Raw genomic sequence first — 18,650 nt, 5'->3', positions numbered from 1 at the left:
TTATGGTTGTACAAGCCAGTAGCTTGCAATCATAAGTGTTAAGTGCTGGTAACACCTGGTTTGCTGATAAAAGGTGCGTTTGGTAAATATGAATCATGTTGGTTGACAGAGTCTCATCTCATCCCACTTGTGGTCTCTACAGCCTGTGACAGGAGTCATGCAACCAATAGCTTTGGTAGTAAGTGATAAGTTTCAGCAGATTTCCCATACCTTCTGGTACATTCATTGGTTACTTGGTCATCTGAGTAGGCAAAGGAAAGTTCAGATGATACCTTGCTTTCCTGGCTAGTAAGAAACAAACACTCACAGACCATTTTGAATAAAATAACAGTGTCTAATGGGATTTTATTGCAAATAAACTGCAAATATGGGGACTTTCCCCCCCACCTTTTTTTTGTGATAACTGCTGTTCAGTTCAAGGAAAAGATACAGATGCTGTCTTGAATTTTTAACCACACAGATATGTTTTCTACCACGAAATTCCCAACTCCAGTGAGATCTGCTGTAGGAGCACAATGGAAAAGTAGTTTAACCTGCCTGCTTTCACCAAGTGTCACTCATCTCTGTGAGGTGTCTTCACGTCCATATGTGCCCTGGTACATGTGATTCTGATTTTTCTGCTTACAACAATCCTTTATTTCCTCACAGACATCTTGCCAGAGAAACAGGTATTAGAAATTCCTAAATCTTTTTTGTTCCCCTCTGCAAGTTTTCCTGTGTCCTTGTAGCCATGTTGGCAGGAAGTCCCTTCAGCAATCCTTTTTCTGCTCCAGCCTTCCAAACTACCTGTGTGGAACCCTAGTGATTTCTACAGCCTGTATTTGTACAACTATATAGATATTTTCTTTTAACTCTGCATCACTTACCCTACTGCGTTTTTTATTCCTGTGTTGTGCATCTATCTCAAAAGTTAGTGACAGTCTCTGACTCTTTGCCACTGCTGTGGCCATAAGAAGCTAGGAAATCTAAGAGAATAATGTTTTTATGCTGTGAAATTTGCCATGAATATTTTGACTAAATATTCCTGGAAACTACTTAATTTACTGCTCTCTACACATATTTAATCACTATTTGCCCTGTTTCACAGAGTAGTATTTTCAATTCTGTACCAAAGGTCCAAACACTGTGCTCAAATCCTCTTCCTTCTCTTCATTTTATCACCTTTCATTGTTTGTTTCTTCCCTTTTTGTCTTACATGACTGAGAAAGAGCTGTGTTTTCCCTATATAAATCATAATCTAAACTATTTATGTTGAATCCCTTATCAGTCAAGCGACACTACAAAGCATTGTTTGTATTAAAATACATGTTTGTATTAAAATTCATCTTCCTACAAGAGCTTTTTTTCCCCTGGCAATTCTTGACCATTATTTTCATTCTTTTCTCTTTGTCTTACAGATTCTTTCTATTGTGTGTTGGTGATGGCTATGTTACATAATATTCCACACAAAACTGCCATCGATCCAAACAAAAGCATTCCTAAATCCATTCTATTATTCACTGTTCTCTTCCTCATCTGTCAATCTGTTTTGTTCTGTTTCTGACCACAGCTGAACATTAAGCATAAACTGCCCTTGAACATGTTGTACGCCTCCTCTTTTTAAGTTCAGTTGCAGCAACAGAGCTATTAAGTAAATCAGTTGAGTACTTTCCACTTCAAATGTTATTAATGGAACTTTAGCTACAAAGATGCATCTACTTATCTTATGTCTTGATACATTAGAGAGAAGACTTCAGAGACTTAGCTGTGGGTTAGAAAAGTGGAAATTTACTCTCTTGGTAAAGAGGGAAAAAAGAAAAGGGAAAGCAGCATAAATAAAGTTTATCAGTATATTTTGAAGGATATATGAGTGCCTTTCAATGCTGGTGCAAAGTAACATATGAATGCAATGCAAATACTGGTCAATGAAATGTCATGCACTGGGTTAACACGATCCACAGTTAAAAACTAAATTAAGAGTGGAAAAGTTAAAAACAAACAAACAAAAAATATGCAGCCACAATGGAAACTTTCCTTAGTTTCAAGGGTGATGTCTCTCTCAGCTACAAGTGGTTGAAGATGTGGCAGATCTCTCCTGCCTACACTGGCACAAGCTCTGAAATGGATCAACTGTGAATGCATTGTGCTGGCACCTCCTCCTTCCACAAAAGATTCATCTTTGTAGCAAAATAGCCTCTTCTGGATGTGCTGATGCATGTTGCTCTCTATGTGAACAAAGCTTTCAAGTAACTCCCTGTAGACTGACATGAGTCATCTGTTTTTTATGTTCCTACACTTCTGTCAGGACTACTAGAAAGCCCTATAATTATAACTGGCATTCATGGCACCAGCAAGACCCAAATTATTTTTTTATGGATGTCCTACAGGTGGCACTGTAATTTCAGTGTCATGAATCGTAAAGCATGGAGATCTCTGTGTATCTCCTTTACCTGACTCTGATTCCTGAAATTTTGCTGTAACAGGGAAAGAGATATGAGAAAATGCAGGAGAATCCCTAAGCAGCACTATCCCTCCATCCTGCTTTGAGGAAATTGGTCTGTAATATTCCAGTGAGTTAAAAACGAAAAAATAATTTCAAAGTGTGTGATGGCCTGCCTTATTTTTAGCAATGCCTGTCTCTTTGAAGAAGGATGAAATTTAACATAGTGCATGCTCTGTCTTTATAGATTAATATGAAATGTGAAATAAGAGCTGTGTAGATAGAGCAATGAAAAGTTACTTGGATATTTTTGCTAGATGTTTATTCATTCGTGAAGTCCACATACCTTTGGCTAAAACTGTTGAATACATAAGACAGAAAAGTACCCAAAAATACAAGGTCCTGAATTTTCATTTCCTTTTTTCCCACAATCCTAGTGAATATGTAACTTACAGAGGCATCTGTCTCATGTTTTTAACAAGGTTGTTAATTTTGGCTTACCACTTGGTTAGTTGAAAATGAAATGTAGTAACTGAAGATGGTTGATTTGAAACTATTAGATCCATGTGCTTGTCTGCAGATCTCGCTGTAATCCCTGCTTGGATGGGGTTTCCTGGGACACACCTTGCAGGTGACCCAGAAAAACCAAACCGACAGCACTTCGTGTCCCATCTTTCCTTTTGTCCCAAGGGCTTCCTGGCCTTGGTGTGGCTGGGTTCAGGCTCTACCACACCTTGGGGTTCAGGAGTGAACGCTGGGGCCCCTAGGGGACTGGGACTGGAGAGGTGCTCTGAGGAATGTGTTAGTAAGAGGCTGAGGCTTCGAGATTGCCATTTGTGATGGTGACTGTTGCATAATTTCCTCTGTCTCCCACAACACTCTGCTCAGGAATGTATGAGAGTACATTTTTTAAACCAATTTTCATTTGGGAAACAAACAAAAATTATTAAAAATTAGCTATCTGGGAATATTTCTAATATTTTATTTGCATCTCCTATCCCATTTCCACGTCTGAGCACTAGCATTAACACTTCTGGCAGGCAAGGCTTTTAGCACTTGCTTTGATGTCTGAGTTGTGGTTTGTGTAGTCATGGCTTGTAAAAGAGACATGAGTTTCCTCTTGGGCAATTTCAGCATTGCAACTGATTTCTGTAAGAGTTTCCTCTCTTCTTTGCAAGGTGTATGGAGCTGAGGACAAGTGTGGCTATTCGTCAGAATTTCTTGCTGGTAAGGTTGTGGCTAATTATTTTTGCTTAAGTGACAAATATTAGTTATTTCTTTCTGTCTAGTCACATCTATTTTTCTTTTTTAAAGACAGTATAGTTTTTAAAGGCCTGTGTAAAAGATATCATATTCTCCCATCCTTCTCTCTACTTTGGTTAAAAATGCAAATGGATCACTAAAAAATAATGAAATATGTTGAGTGAGGACAAGGGACAACATATATATGAATTATTCTCTTCTAAACAAGTTTAATTCAGTTAAGTTTTAAGATCCATCAAGGGACACGGTGACAATCTATTCATGGCTGTTCATGTAAATCTGATATTTGTGAAGAAAAATGTGTAATATGGAAATAGAAGCAATTCCCTTATGATTTTGGGTTGCTAGAGAAAAACATGCAAATATAGTGTTGCGTGATGAGAATTTAGGGTGTGATATAGAAGTAGATTTTATTGTGCTGTGGTGATAACATTGAGCAGAATTATTTCTGTTTTCAATGTGAAAAGAATTTTAGAGTCCATTATTTTTACTGTTTCTCTTATACACATTAAATTGAATGAGTAAAGACATGGCTAAAGTACTGTGTGAATGGGCTTACCCATACAAAAGGACAGGTGGAATTAGAATCTCCTGTACTTTGTGCTGAAACAGAAACCCCAAACCCCTGTCTTTATCTCTGGATTCGAGTTTTCCTCAACAAAATGTGCCTCTGGAGAAAGTGGAGATTAGCATACAGTTTAATTATTCACTTACTTACTTTCTTTCAACAAGTTCTTTTGAAGTGTAGGGCTCAGTAGTATTAATTGGGTTTCTTGGTTGGTTTATTATCCCCGTGCAGGAACTGTAGTTCAGTTTGGTAGGATTTTCCCATATGCCAGTTATACCAATATTCAGTAGTTTGTGACAATTCAAAAAGGAGAGAGAAACTGTTCTGTGACTTATGGAATGGCCTTTCTGTACCCTCCCCTGTGGTGAAACTTTCTAGATGCAAGAACTACCTCAGTAGAAAGGTGATTACTACAGTGCCCCTCTCTTGGTGTTGACTCTGGTGGCAGAGCTGCACACAGTGTGACCAGATGTAAGTCCTGTGGCATGTGGGAGCTGTGTTCCTCAGGTCAAGCATGCTGAAGCGTCTGCTTTCAAATCGTGCATCATCAACATTTCACTTTGCCCAACATGCTGCCTCCCTGCTGTCCCTTTTCCATCACGGGTGGTGGAAGGCTCTGTTTCACCTTATAATTAGCAAGAGCTATTAATGCCAGACTGCTAATGTTCATGTGAACTTTGGGTTCTAGTTGCTTGCTGCTTGTCCCCATGCGTACTGGGAGACCTGATGTCTTGCGGGCTGTCTAGTTGCCAGAGCACAACATTTGCTTCTCACTTCTTTGAGTGTATTTCCTTGTAGGTGCAGCAGCTGGGTGCTGCCTGCTTAGCATGGCAGGCTCTCCACCAGCCCTGTGCAGTCCCTGCAAGGTGGTGGAGGAAAGCATCAAGCCAATACAAGCTGAAGGACTTCCTCATTTTTTAAGATTCTCTGTTTTGTCCTTGTAGATTTCAGATGTTTCCCCTTGCCCCACAAGTCCATCCCTTACGCTCCCCCATTATCTCTCTAAAGTGATAAAGAACTTGCTTGTGGGTTAGTGGGACGGGGTCTGTTGTGGATATAGACACAGCTGCAGGGCGCTGTACAGACAACAGTATTGTGCACTCGCTTGATTAAATGGCATGGATTTGCAGCCTGCTGCTCACCAGCTTGTCATGGGGGGAACCTAGGAGATTTTCAGTTGCTGTTGGATCCTACGGTAGGAGCAGTAACCAAGGAAAGGGCTGCCACTGCATGACATGCTGAATAGTTTCACTGTTTTGTGCACAGAACTCTCTTCAAGGAGTCACTCAACTAACACTTCTGTTAACTCATGAGGGCTGTTTGCAGACCAGTTTCATGTCTGGAGAAGGTGTCCTTCCTGATGCACCACTCAATGCTGATAAAATCATACTGAGTGTTGCACCATCACTAGGCAGGGAGATGGGCACAGAGGTAATGTTGCATGTGAAACTATACCTATTGTCCCCTTCTGCCTCTCAGTTCCTTCTTGCCCGAAGGAGAGGCACATTTTTTTTCTCTTAAGAATTTCTCTGGAAAGCAGTATATGCAGTTACAGCTCATCAAAATGTGCACACTGCGTTTATGCCTTAGCGACATGCGTTTCTAAAAATATTTCCCTTTTCAGCCTCCTCTACTCTTTAATTGCTCACTTCTCTTTCCTATCATCAAGTTACAGTCTGGCTGTCCTCCAGTGTCTGTTTCTTTTGCTTTTGCTATGGGGCATCTCTGGCATAAATCCTGTGAATAGGCTGTGTCTGTCCTCCTCCAGCTCTATCCCCCGCCTCTGGCTTAGCTGAGTCATTCTTTCCCTGTGCTTGTGCTTACAGTTGTCCCCATTTTCTTGTGTCCTTTCTCTCCAAACAGCTCTCGTGGGTTGCTTCTAGGGGGGAAGAAAAAAAAGGCAACATAATGACACAGCCTTGACTCACCTACCACTTCTTTAACTGCTTCTTCTGTGGATATGGCTTCCTCATCAGGGCAGAGCTCATCTTCCTTTGACTTCTCTACCTTACTTTTCTCCAAAACCTCCTCTGGTCTTAGTCTCTTTCTCAGCTAGCATGTTCTTATTTCTTCTATTGACTACAGTCAATGAACAAAATCCTGTCCACTCTGCCCTCATTTTATCCTGGCATTTACCTTCAAATTTATCTGAAAATCTCTTCTTAAAACCTTCCATCTGTGATTCTACCTACCAGTAGTTCTCCATCTGTTTTCTGAAAACACATGCAAAACATCTTTCAGAAGGTCCTGATATACCTCAACATGCTGTTTAGGATCTAATCTCTGCTGTACTCTGAACCATTCCTCTGTACATTTTGCCCAAGTGATTTTATTCACAAATGTCCTCCTATGAAGGACAGATCTGATCCTAAACACAGAGGGGTTTTTTTTCTGTTTTGTTTTTTGTTTTTTTTTTTTTTTTTTTACCAAATGTATTGTTTGGCCTGTCTCTCTGGTATGTCAGGGCTCAGCCTCTAGTTGAATCCAGCCAGCATGATCAGGTTCTACCTTTCCTAAATCATACTTTCTCATTGCTGGAAATGATACCATACTGATAATGCTGTCATAGTCTAAGGACTTCCTTTAGTTCTTTGTTCTTGTTTCCAAGCTATTGGTTAAATTTCACATAACTTTCAAATGCCTCCACTCTCCATACACAGAAATATACTCTTATCCAAGTGTCATTATCTAATGTCACTTTTACCCAAATCTCCTAATATCTGGCCTTGACAAAAGTAATTTCATCACCTCATATCAGTTCAGAAACTCACTGCAAGGGTAGTTTTCCTACTCTGGTTCATTGATGAATCTCTTATTTGTTTATACTTCTGAGCAGCATTAGACATAGTGAGCCTAGACTTTCATTTTGAACTCCCTGGGATCCCTCTCTTAATTTTACAAGCATTTGAATGTATCCTATCTCATTATTTTTAAAAGCCCTTGCTCTGGTGCTAACACAAACCTTCTACAACGCCTGTCCTCAGGCTTACTGAGACCCAAAATATGATCCTGGTGGTTGTTGTCCCGCTGTTATCTTGAAGTCCATCTGATTCCTGCCTACACCCTCCTGCTGTATCTTGTCTTGAACCTGCCAGGAGCAGTTGCCTTTTCTTCCCTGATTTTACAGTGCACACAGTCCATCGTAATGGAAGCAAGCATACTGCAATCCCTGTTGCTAACACTTCAGAGAAGTTTCTTCAAACTATATTTTGTGTGGTGGTGCTGTGAATCACTTGACATATTTCTTGCTTTTTTACATTGTGTAGCTGTTTTGTTATCCTTGTTCCTTCTTGTAAGGTCTCAAGAGAGCTCATGCTCTTGTTCCATGGTGCATCCAAGTCTACTAGGTTCTTCTGGGAGCAGCTTCTGGGTACAAGCACCTTCAAAATACCGTACCAGCTGAGTCATATTAATTGTGCTTATTTTCTCTTAATCTAAAGCAAGGACAACTGCTAGGCAATTCAGTTTGCCTTAAAGCTCCTTCATAGTTAATGTGTCTCAGCTAATGCACAGTAATTTGCTTATTGTCTGAGCTTTCTGTAGCTCCCTAATAGAGTCTTTAAATGATTTGTGTGGTTCTTACAAAGTGCAGGGAAAAAGGAGATGATGTCAAATTGTCAAATTTTCTCAGTGTGAAAATGTTTGTATTTAGTAAGATGCAGCATTTCCCAAATTGGTTGTTTAACATCTCTACAGATATGAGCAAAATAGGGAGGGAAGGGAAGAGAGCTGAAATGGAGAACCAGAATTTATCACTATTTATTTGTTTACTAGAAATTTAGTTCACTGGATTTTTTTTCCAGTTGTGGTTTTTGTATTGTGTCTCTGTCTGGGGTCTTGTGGGTTTTGCCCAAGTACTACCAGCACACTTAAAGGAATGCAGAGCTGAAGATGGAATCAGTATTCTAAATTGCCATGTAGTACGTACCATTGGAGGGGTAAGCAAGACCCTCCAGCAGTTCTCTTTATTCTGGATGTGCTGTCTGTACCTGGCACACACTTCACTTCCAAATGAAGAGCAAATTAACTGCAAAGATGCATTGTAAAGATAAAATCCTAGAAATATAGTGAAATTGCACAGAGCAATTAAACTCTGGTCTTGGGTTCAGTCATAAAAAATAATAAGACAATATAAAATTAGTATTATCACCTATTTGTGATAAGAAAAGTTTTGGTCTTGTGCTGATTAATTGCTGAGGCTTTTTCCAGTTCCTCCAGTTGAGTGATTTCTGATCAGATAGACTTCCAGGTGGTGGTTGTCCTCTGGCCTGTTTTTCTCCTGATGGAAAGCTTGGTACAGCTTCAGAGACAGCTGCTCAGCATGTGGAGATATGTTGCTCCTAATTCTGGGTCATAATATAACTTTATACTATGTCAGATGATGTTTTATTTGGGTTCTATACTGCTGTGGATGTGCAAGGACAGTGGGTGCTCAGTTGGAGTCCACAGCTTTCCTCTGCTGCTGCTTCCTCCTCTTTTGCTTTTAAGGATGTGACAAAGTAGGAACATATTGGCTGCACATGAACACATTATGAAATGTGCTGAAAACTTGACTGACATCCAGTTTGAGCTGTTCAGCCTTCTGACCTGACTCTGGGGAATGATAGCCTTGGCTACCTGGAATTCAACGTTTTCAGCATTCTTTCATCCTTTCCCTGTGGTCAGGTGTTCTTTTCCTGCTAAGAACTGGGGCTTAAATTTTGGCGTGGCAAACATTTAATAAAAAAAACAACACAAGCATATTGAAAGTGAGTTCTCTGAAGTGGTTTGGAATAGCTTGCATTTTTTTCACAGACTGATGGTCAAAAGTCAGTCCAATTTATGAGAAGTAGATTTCTTGTGCTAACCTTCTTATGAATTTGGATTAATTTTATGTTATTACTTAATTTTATATAAGTTATAAAATTGAAATGTAATGACAGTAATATAATTTGAAAGATAAGTATTTTCAATCAGAACATACTTAACTTTAGAAATCATATTGTTATTGGTATAAATTAGAGTTCTGCTGCAATGGGAAATACCAAATGTGGGGTTGCTTTTTTTCAAGCATTTACCTCTCATTGATTACTTTTACTGCCATGGGGGTTCTGTTGCCAATGAGGGGAAAAACTGAAGTAAGAAGTTAAAATAATTTATTTAAAGAGGATCTTAGAAATAAGAGTAACTATTGAGGCTGAAATTACTGTGAGATGTACAAATAGGTGATAATACTAATTTTATATTATCTTATTATTTTTTTATGACTGAGAAGTCAAGATTTTATTTTGACTATTTGCTTTTCCTCTATAAATCTGCATAATACATGTATAAGAAGAAATATGAAAAAATTGAGGTGCTCTATATTGAAATACACTCTTTTAAATATAAAAGGACATTAAGACTTGGGAATATTTTAGAAGAAAAACAGAGAAGAGAGGAAGTTGCTCCTTAGCTTGACCGGTCAGAGAATGAGGGATACCAAACTTGTGTGACATGCCCCACAACTGCAGGAACTGCCTCACCTTTTGCAATGCATAATCAGGACCATTGTTGGTTTTCACAGCAGAAGGTATGCCCAGAACTGCAAAGGGCTTCCTTAGAAGAAAATTAAATTTCTATAGACTGTTGTGAGAACCATAAGATGGTGGAACATAAGTACAAAGGTTTGGTGAAATACAGCTTATGACATAATAGAAAATCCAGATCTTCTGGGAAAACTTTGGAATTGTTCCTGTGAAAGAAGAAGTTCAATTTTTAGTTCTGTGTAAGTGATTTTAACATATGTGTTTCTCCTTTAGAAAAAGGCTCACTGTTTTCATTACAGATTTTACTACATTGAGGGCAACACTACAGGAAAGGAGTACAGAAAAGTTCATTTCTGTAAGATTCAAGAAGCAAGTATTTGATGTAGTCAGATCTGCATTTGCAGGAGCAGCAGATAGTTATCTCTAATGATTTATTTCTTTGTGCAGATGTTCTGGCAACAGCTTATGGTGTTTAAGAAACAAGAATCAGTAAATCCTGAATGCCTACATGTGCTGAAAGCTGAAGAAAAGTACTGCACTGATCATTTGCATGCAACCATCGTTTGCAACCAGTTATAAGGTTTTTTAAAGTTTTATTGCTGCTCTCAGGGCCAACCAGATTGTTATGCTACCCACCTTAGACAAGACCCTGTTTTCACACTGATGAGGGTCTGTATTCTAGCAGATGTTACTGTGCTCTTTTAGTGTGGTGAAGAGGCTCTTTTCTCTTGCTTATGGCAAATGTAAATATGTACAAAGTACATATGGCTAGTAGCAACTGAAGATGAGAATTAATCTGTTTAAAAGAAACACAAATTTACTGCTGAAATAGTCTAGAATCAGGCAAGCTACTTGATAATTAAACTGGATTTCTGGGAAAAATGTTTCTAAGGGTACCTTCTCATCATATCTTTGGGCTTTCATCCTAGAGATGATTTTTTCTGCCTCTCAGCAGTCCATCTCTGGTCTAACTCAGACATACTGAAAACAGCATTTGGCTCGCAGTTGCCTGCCCAGCTCACTGAGCTGCCTGTCCTAGGCCTTGCAGAAATCCTATGCTATATACTAGCACATGGATGTTGAATGGAGGAATGAGTTCTGGCTAAATTTCTCTGGAGAAGCTGTAATGTCAGCAGTTCAGTTTTCTCCATTCTCTTATTCCTAGGGAAATGCCTTTTACCAGCAGGAAAAGTGGCAAATCTGTAGGGCTCAGCAGATTACACTGAGCAGAAGCAGTTCCACCTTCCTTTGGTGAAACTTGCCAGGGCAGTTTATCCTTGCAATGCCTCTCCCCACTGGGATGGCCTTATTCCAGAGGTGATGCTTGAGTGCAGCACATGTATTTGCTGTGCTCTGATGTGTGGGAGGAAGATAAACTCTTCAGTGCTCCTGGTCTTTTAATGAAGAACCAGACAGGACTCTCAAGACTTCAGTTTCTTGAGAACTTTTTGAATGCAGAGTGGAATTCTTTGATGGAAGAAGGAACAAGTCCTCCAGATATTTCCTTACCTATTTTGTCCTCATACTCATCAATATAATGATTTTGCTTTGATTTTTAAAATCTGGTCTCTTGAGATTTCCCTGGAAGCGTGAATTGTTGATACAATGAGTGTTTCCTTGGTGGAAGAAACAAGACTTACATCTAAGTTTCAGAGAGTGCAAAGGGTAACAATTTTTGCTGGCCTCTTGTTCTCAAATACAGGAATGGAAAGCATGCTCCTGCAATTTTTATCTTCCATTGGATGCATTTACCTCCTGAGATGCCATGACAGCAAAGTTCTGAATAACTGCCTTCCAGTGAAGATGTCTCAGGTTCTTGTCACTGAGATAATCCAAATTTTCAAGTAGAGCAGCACCTCTGTACCTCTGTGCTAGGGTGAGTCATGCCCTTGTTCTCTCTTTATGTACTGGACCTTGCAGTGTTCCCTCAAAACAGTCTTTGCTGAACAGCTGATCAGAAAAAACAGAAGAGGGGATGATGGTTCCTCTCTTATCATCTGTATCTTTTTACAAGGGACTTTCTTGAAGAGAAACCCTTTAGATTGTTGTCTCAGGAGGGTCTATAGGCTTTTTATTTTTTCCCCTTCCTCCCTTCTGGACTAACAAAAACCTGTGCATCTTCAGAGGAGAGCAGAACATCAGGGAAATGCTTCTTTATCCCTGGAGTGTTCCCTTACCCTTTCAGTGCACTAACTCTTCATCCAGTTTTGCAGAGAGATTAACTTTGCCTGCTTTCGTTGTCTGCCACAGCAAAAACAAAAAGCCAGTTAGGAGGCCGTAGAAATTGAAGCATTGCACTCAACTTTTCTGCAAACTCTTCCTTGGCCTTCAAGCACAGCAGCACTAGGAGGAGTTAGTTCAACACTACAAGGAATGTGGGGCAGACACACTTCATTAAGCATGCCATTTTGCTTTCTCATTTTAGTCTGTGAGGCCATAGAGGCAGCTGGAGTGCGTCTTCCTTTTGCTGAGCTTCCTCTTTCTTTCCAGCCCCTCTTCTCCTGAAGGCAGAGAGCACTGACTCCTGCAACTGCTTGCTCAGAGCTGTCAGCACATATAACCTGCTGCCCTTGGGCTTCCCAGCTGGGCTGATAGGACCTGGCCATGATCCAAGCAGGGCGATGTCTCCAAACCCTTTCTGTCTCCAACACAGGAGCAGTGAACTTTGTTCCAGTTTTTCCTGGCCTTCTCCCAGACAGAGTCAGAAGTCATCTTTTTGAATCGCTTTCACATGAGGGGATGGAGTAATTCCAAATGCATTTGAAAACAATGTTTTAACCAATGGTGTTATAAAATATAAATATATTAGATATGAAAAAATGCAGCTTCTTGCTGCTAAGCCTATGAAAAGAGCCCTTTGGTCTTTTCAAAGTGTAACGCTTATTCAAAAGGTTCCATTGTGGCCAAAGCTGAATGTATACTCTAAAAATTATGTCTTCTGACTATATTTTCATAGACTTGCTCTTTCTGATGCCAATGGTGAATCTGTAGTTTCATCTGTAATTAGAAACATGAGGTCATGGGGACCAAAGTGGGTGGGGCAACCTTATCCAGGATGGGAACAGGTCCATGAATTTTGTGAAAATTACCTTAGTGTCTATTTGTCATTGCCCTGAGGCAAAGTACCACCTTAATATCTATCTTCCCTGGTGAACCTGTATGTGAGAGAAAATCTGCAGGCCAAGAAACTCCTTGTACAAGTTAGACAGTCAATTTAGCTGATTAACCAGTTAAGTACCTGACTAGAGCTGCCTAATTTGTGGTTAATGGTAAGGTTCTGTCAGATTAAATTGATCTCTAGTAAGCCTAAGGACAATTAAGAGCTTGCAATCACTGTGATCATTTTCCCCCTGCATTGTTGCAAGAACCCCAGTTAGGGGTAAGGTGATAATTTAGGACTATTATGTAAGGCTGTCTCCTTGCCACAGGACAGTGCTTCAAGCGCTGCTGTAAATTGGGGCAATGTTACTCCTAATGTCTGGTGAAATTTGTGATTAAGTAATCATTGATTTTCAGGGGGCAACTTTTGTACCACTCTCACTCGTTTCATATCACCTGTCAATTCATTGCCCATTGAAGTGCAGATTGTGGCAGGCAGCCAAAGAACAGAAAACAAGCACAGGGGTTACAGCTGTGACCAGTGTGAGCAGTGTTAACAGAAGGCTCAGAGCTTATTTTCCAGGTTGTCTACAGCCCTGGCTTGGTGCTTGGTAAAACAGAAATTTTCTTTTGGAGTAGTCTGTGTTGATGCCACTGAACAGGAACTTAGCTATGCACATTTTGGGTGCTTCTGTGACACAAATAGTCTGAGTCATGTTGCATATATCAAATATTTTGCTCAGAAGCAGGAAGGCATATGTCCACTTGGAATGTCATCTGAGAGATGACTGGAAGGCATGTCTGGCAGGCTTATGCCATGATCATTGCAGATTGACATACTCACTGTAGCTTGTAATTGGCAAGAGACAGCATAAGGCCTTGTGGATTTTGATTTTCCCAAGAGGAATATTACTAATGAATTAAGATTGATTTTTGCAATTAGAGTCATTAGAACCTCAGTGTTCTCTTTTTGTCCCCCTTTTCCCACCCTTTCAAATGACATTTGTTCTTTATAGAAATATTTCTATATATTTTAGGAGAAATGGTGAGTCAAATAGACTACCTCTATCTATTATTGTAAGATATTTCTCCTAAGACACCTGTCACGTTTCCATGTTTTTTGCACGAGCTTATTGCTCACATAGGTACTTGTTTATTACTCTTCTTGAAAAAGCAAGGGTGAAGTGAGACTAATAAAACTATGCACTCCAATAATTAATGTTCAGTTGTTAAATCAAAATAAAAAGAGCCCTCAAGAACTTGATTTAGAAATCTTGTAACTGAAACCACATTTGACATTGTATTTAATTCAGATTGAAGTGAAATCAGGTGGTTCAGATAACTCCTAGACAGCCAAAGAAATATAGATATGGTTTACAAACTGATAATATAAATCCATCCCCTTTGCTTTTATTGAGTACATCAATTGCAGTTTAGCCTCCAGAAAATGAGAGATTCAAGTTTGTTTTACTGTTTCTGAAGCCATCTGAAATGAGAGGGGGTTTACCGTGTTTAATTTTCTCTCTTTGATTTATGCCACCTTTTAATTTTAGCAAATTGAGCATCCATTACAGCAGACGGCAATCCTGTTGCAAGTCTTCCATGTGGGTACCTTAATCCGTAGGCTGGAGGGTTTTCCTCTCCTTCTGTTCCTAGAATTTATCTTGTTGCAAGTGGAGAGTTTTAAGAGAGGGCTAGAATCCCACACCCACCTTTCGGGGTGACACCCCTCTTCAAGTTCCATGTCCACCTATGTCAGGACAAGGATACACACAGGTCTTCAGGTTGTAACACCGCACTGTGAGTGCTGTGAAATGGGCCGAGTCTTCTCCTGCTGCAGCCATTGCAGCTCGGAGTCAGGACACCTTCCTGATGATGTGAACTGAAGGCTTGTCTCTTACTAACCTCCCACTGACTTGCAGAGCTCCTGAGCTCAGGTGGAGCCTTCATGGCCTGGGAAGCCTTTCTGTTGGCCAAGCTGCCAGCCCTGAGCATGGCCCTGGACTGCCGTGGTGTGACCACTGCCAGCACACAGAGGGAAAAGTGGGGGCACTGCCCACCATCAGATCCCAGCTGCAGCCCGTGTGAGGGGCTTATTGAGGGGCAGGGGGCTGGGTTCCCAGAGCCAGCCCCTGCAGAGTCATGCTGGGCCATCCAGTAGTGTGGACATTGATTGGCTCTATTTGAGTGGCCACATTTATCCAGCTCCTTCTCCTAATTCACCTGACTGTTTAGATAGTTTTCCCACAGTACACCTGCACAAAATTGAAAGGAATCCCTTATTTTGCTCTACTGCAGAGATAAGAAGGTTATGCCCTTCTGAAATGTTAGTTTTGAAACAGTTGAGTACACTTGAGTGGATAAAAATAACCTAACGCCTTTTCACAGAGTAACTAATCTCACTCAGGTTGGGCTTTCTTAGGAGAAACACAGGTTAAGTGTCTAAGAGTTATTTCTGCAGTGACTGTGATTTTTTAAGTATCTTTCATGACACAGGGAGCAATAAATTATGTTAACTAGAATGGGACAGAAGTCAATGCTGGTTTTGAACACTGGGTGCTGGCTCAAAATTTCTTATTCAGTTTCTGGAAACTAAACTAATGTTTGAGTTAAAGTCACCGAGAAGGGTTAGCTGAAATCCATTTCAACTCCTTTGGCACAAAGCACACAGGAGAAACATTGCCTTGCCATTTAACTAATGCTTCTCCCCTTGCTCCTGGGACTGTGTGATTCAAAGCTGTGCAGTTCCTCCCCAAACCCAAGGCACCCATGAAATTAAGAAATGACAGGAAAAAGGCCACATCACAATAATTACTGTGATATGGTCTGTTATTCCCTTTCCTTCTTGCTCCGTATTTGAGGATCACTGTTAATTTACTTGTATAACTCAAGGTGTTTCCTCTGCTTGTTTGTACTAGCTATGATTTCTAAACATCCTTGAAATTATTGGTCATAACATCTCTCCTCATCATGATATTACTTCAACTTGAGCTACTTATAGAAAGTGCTTCTTTCTACTTTTGAAGAGAAATGGCTGGGAGCCAGAAAAATATGTATTTGTTTGCCTTTCTATTTTTGGTTTGAAATTGCTGGAAGCCAGTAGGTGGGTTTTTATTTTCTTTTTAAAGAATTTATTTTCAAACAAAGACAAATATTATGTATGAGGAGTGGCACATATCTTAAATAACTGGTTCTAGTAACAGGAAAATGTTCTTGTTAGAAATTCTTCTGAAGTGTGGCTTTATTTCTGGAAATCCTTTCTTGCTTGCTTCAGCCAAGTTTTGTATCCTCTTCCATTTTCCTCCTTGATTCTTTCACATGCAGAGGGGTGAGTTTTATAGGAACTTTGCTGGCACTAAAACATTGGTATGTTTTCATTCATCTTGTACACTGCACTGATTCATCATCTGCCCATTCTACCAACCAAAGGAAAATCATGCAGGGAGCTGAAAAGTGCTTGTGTTAACCAAATGAAATCACCTCATCTGCCACCTAAATGGATATCTACTGACTTCGTGTCTGGAAAATCCAGTGTCTGCTGTTGGACTGCACAGATTTTGGTCTCCAGAAAGGAAAATTTCAACCCATTATAAAATGAGTAGTATGGTTTGAGGTCTCATCCCATTTAGGAGAACCAGAAGGTTATTTAAGTTTTATTCCCAGAAAATGCTGGGAATTACTCACCCAAAGCAGGAACCCAAATGCTATAGATTTCTTTCAGACTAAAGACCAAAACGAACAACAACAACAACAAAAAAAACACTCCCAATTTTATTTATTTATTCTCTCTATTGCATTTCCTCCTAAAACCCCAAAAACCTCCAATCCTAGCTAACTCAAAAACCTATCACAACCAAGCAAAAAGCAACCCTCTGGCCACATCCATGAGCTTTGTTCTGTTTATTTCATAAAAATAAGCTTGGATACTTTTGAGTTAATGTTACTTACTGCTTATTGATTTCTAAATCAGTAAAATTAGTTCACATAACATAGGATTGTCTCTGAAATTTTTTTTTAGGGATTGGGAGAAGTCAGAGGGTAGAGTTAGCAGGACAAAATGTTTGAAAACATTTGTTTACTGTCAAGACTTATGTTATATGAAAATGCAATACAGAGCTTAAGTACACAAACTTTTCTCTTTTAACAGCTTTTCCATTGAGCTTTGAAACCATTCATGGAAGCTGATGGCAATATTCTTGTAAGTATGATTGAAGCTATGCCAGAGTTATTTATCATCTGAAGAGGTCATATGTTGGGATTATATCCTTGTAGCCACAAAGACCATGGACAGCATAAAAGAACAGCACATGTGAAAAGCATCTTTCTTGTGGGCCAGCCCAAGTGGAGGGGTTTCCCCAGTTCTGCTATAAAGATAAAATGAAATCTGCTGCATGTGCCTGATGCTAGGGATGCCCTCACTTCCAAATCCTCCCCCTCAATGCATGAGGTAATTTTAACCTAAGATACATGAGCTTAGCAAAGGATTTATTAGCCACACAGTGTAACACTTGGGAAGATTAAAGAAAATACAGCTCTGTAGAATATAACCATTGACCACAGCTGCCTTTGGTGCTTTCTCAGACTCATTCATTGTGAGTCAAACTTCATGAGACATGAAGCCTGTTTTTTAGTATTAGCCCAATGCCCCTGCTTTTCCATGTAGACTTTATTTTTCTCTTTCCCCTGAAACAGCCTTATGTACCTATTTCACCCCATTTTTATTCTTGAGGCGTTTGCAGGCTGTGCCTCACCCAGCACTCCTGGAGTCTTTGATGCAGCTGCCTCTGACTAGGAAGGGTCAAGGGTCCTTTAACTGGTGCTTGGGAGGGATCTGCCCAGATAGCAGCCAACAGAGACATCAGTTTGTGCAGCTGGGTGTGAAGAAGGAGTGAAATAAGGGGGCCTCCATTGAAACTGTGGTGCTGTAGCAGTCTTAGACATGGTGGTAACAGGGCAGCTTCCCCAGAAGCTGTCATTCCTAGGGCAGAGGTTTCCACACAGATTGGCTGCAGCTCTCCAAGTCCCAGACTTCAGGGGATGTCAGGAACCTCTCCCTGAGGCCAAGGGTGATGTCTCTCAGCCCTGCAGGCCATCTTGGAGGAGCTGTTCTGGGAAGTGGAGGAGGTTCGGGAGGAAGTGTGCAAACTGTGCAGTACCAGAGAAAGTGGAAGGGAGAGAGATGGGGTTTTCTCTGAGACACAACAGAGTGAAGACCACCAGTCCCCACCTGCAATGGAGAGCAGGCAGTGTCTATGTGCTCTATCAAAGTAAGAACAACCTTTGGAGAGTTGGAAGGATGGAAGTTGATGACTTCATGAATAAAGAGGAAGTTCCCACATCATCTAAGAATGGGTTGACTGTCCTCATAATTGAAGAGGAGCCAGATTTACAGTCACTTGACTGTAAACCATGCAGGTCTACCAGGAAGAAAAGGTGAGACCCTGCAGTGTGTGACTCCCTACTGCAAGGGACAAAGGACCCATCTGTAGGCCTGACCAACCATCCAGAGGTGTTTGCTGCCTGGGAGGGGCCAGGATCCAGGATGTTGTGCAGAGACTGATAAAGCCTGTCCAGATTCTGACTTTTATCCCCTGTTGTTGCTCCATTTGAGCAAAAATGGTACTGCTAGGGGAAACCAGTGCGTGCTGGAGGCCGTAGAGCTGGAAAGTGGCAGAGAACGGCCTGGGAATCTTGGTGGACATCATGAGCCAACAATGTGCCCATGCCGCAAAGAAGGTAAATGGTATCTTTGGCTCCATCAGACAAAGTATTGCCAGCAGGTCAGGGGAGGTCA

General features: G+C 40.5%; 1 protein-coding gene across 5 annotated transcripts in view; it reads left to right on the top strand.

Annotated features, from left to right (window-relative positions):
• Window positions 1-18,650, top strand: part of IPCEF1 (interaction protein for cytohesin exchange factors 1) — an 87,730-nt gene that overhangs the window by 25,875 nt on the left and 43,205 nt on the right. For all 5 annotated transcript variants that reach the window (XM_072926963.1, XM_072926959.1, XM_072926962.1 and 2 more), the window contains exon 2: window positions 17,004-17,054. In XM_072926963.1, coding sequence (XP_072783064.1) covers window positions 17,041-17,054 — 14 coding nt within the window. In that variant the 5' untranslated portion in view covers window positions 17,004-17,040. The remainder of the gene's footprint in view (window positions 1-17,003; window positions 17,055-18,650) is intronic.

Source organism: Taeniopygia guttata, chromosome 3 (assembly GCF_048771995.1).
Source record: "Taeniopygia guttata chromosome 3, bTaeGut7.mat, whole genome shotgun sequence".
NCBI lineage: Eukaryota > Metazoa > Chordata > Aves > Passeriformes > Estrildidae > Taeniopygia > Taeniopygia guttata.
This window is presented reverse-complemented; position numbering and strand designations above follow the sequence as displayed.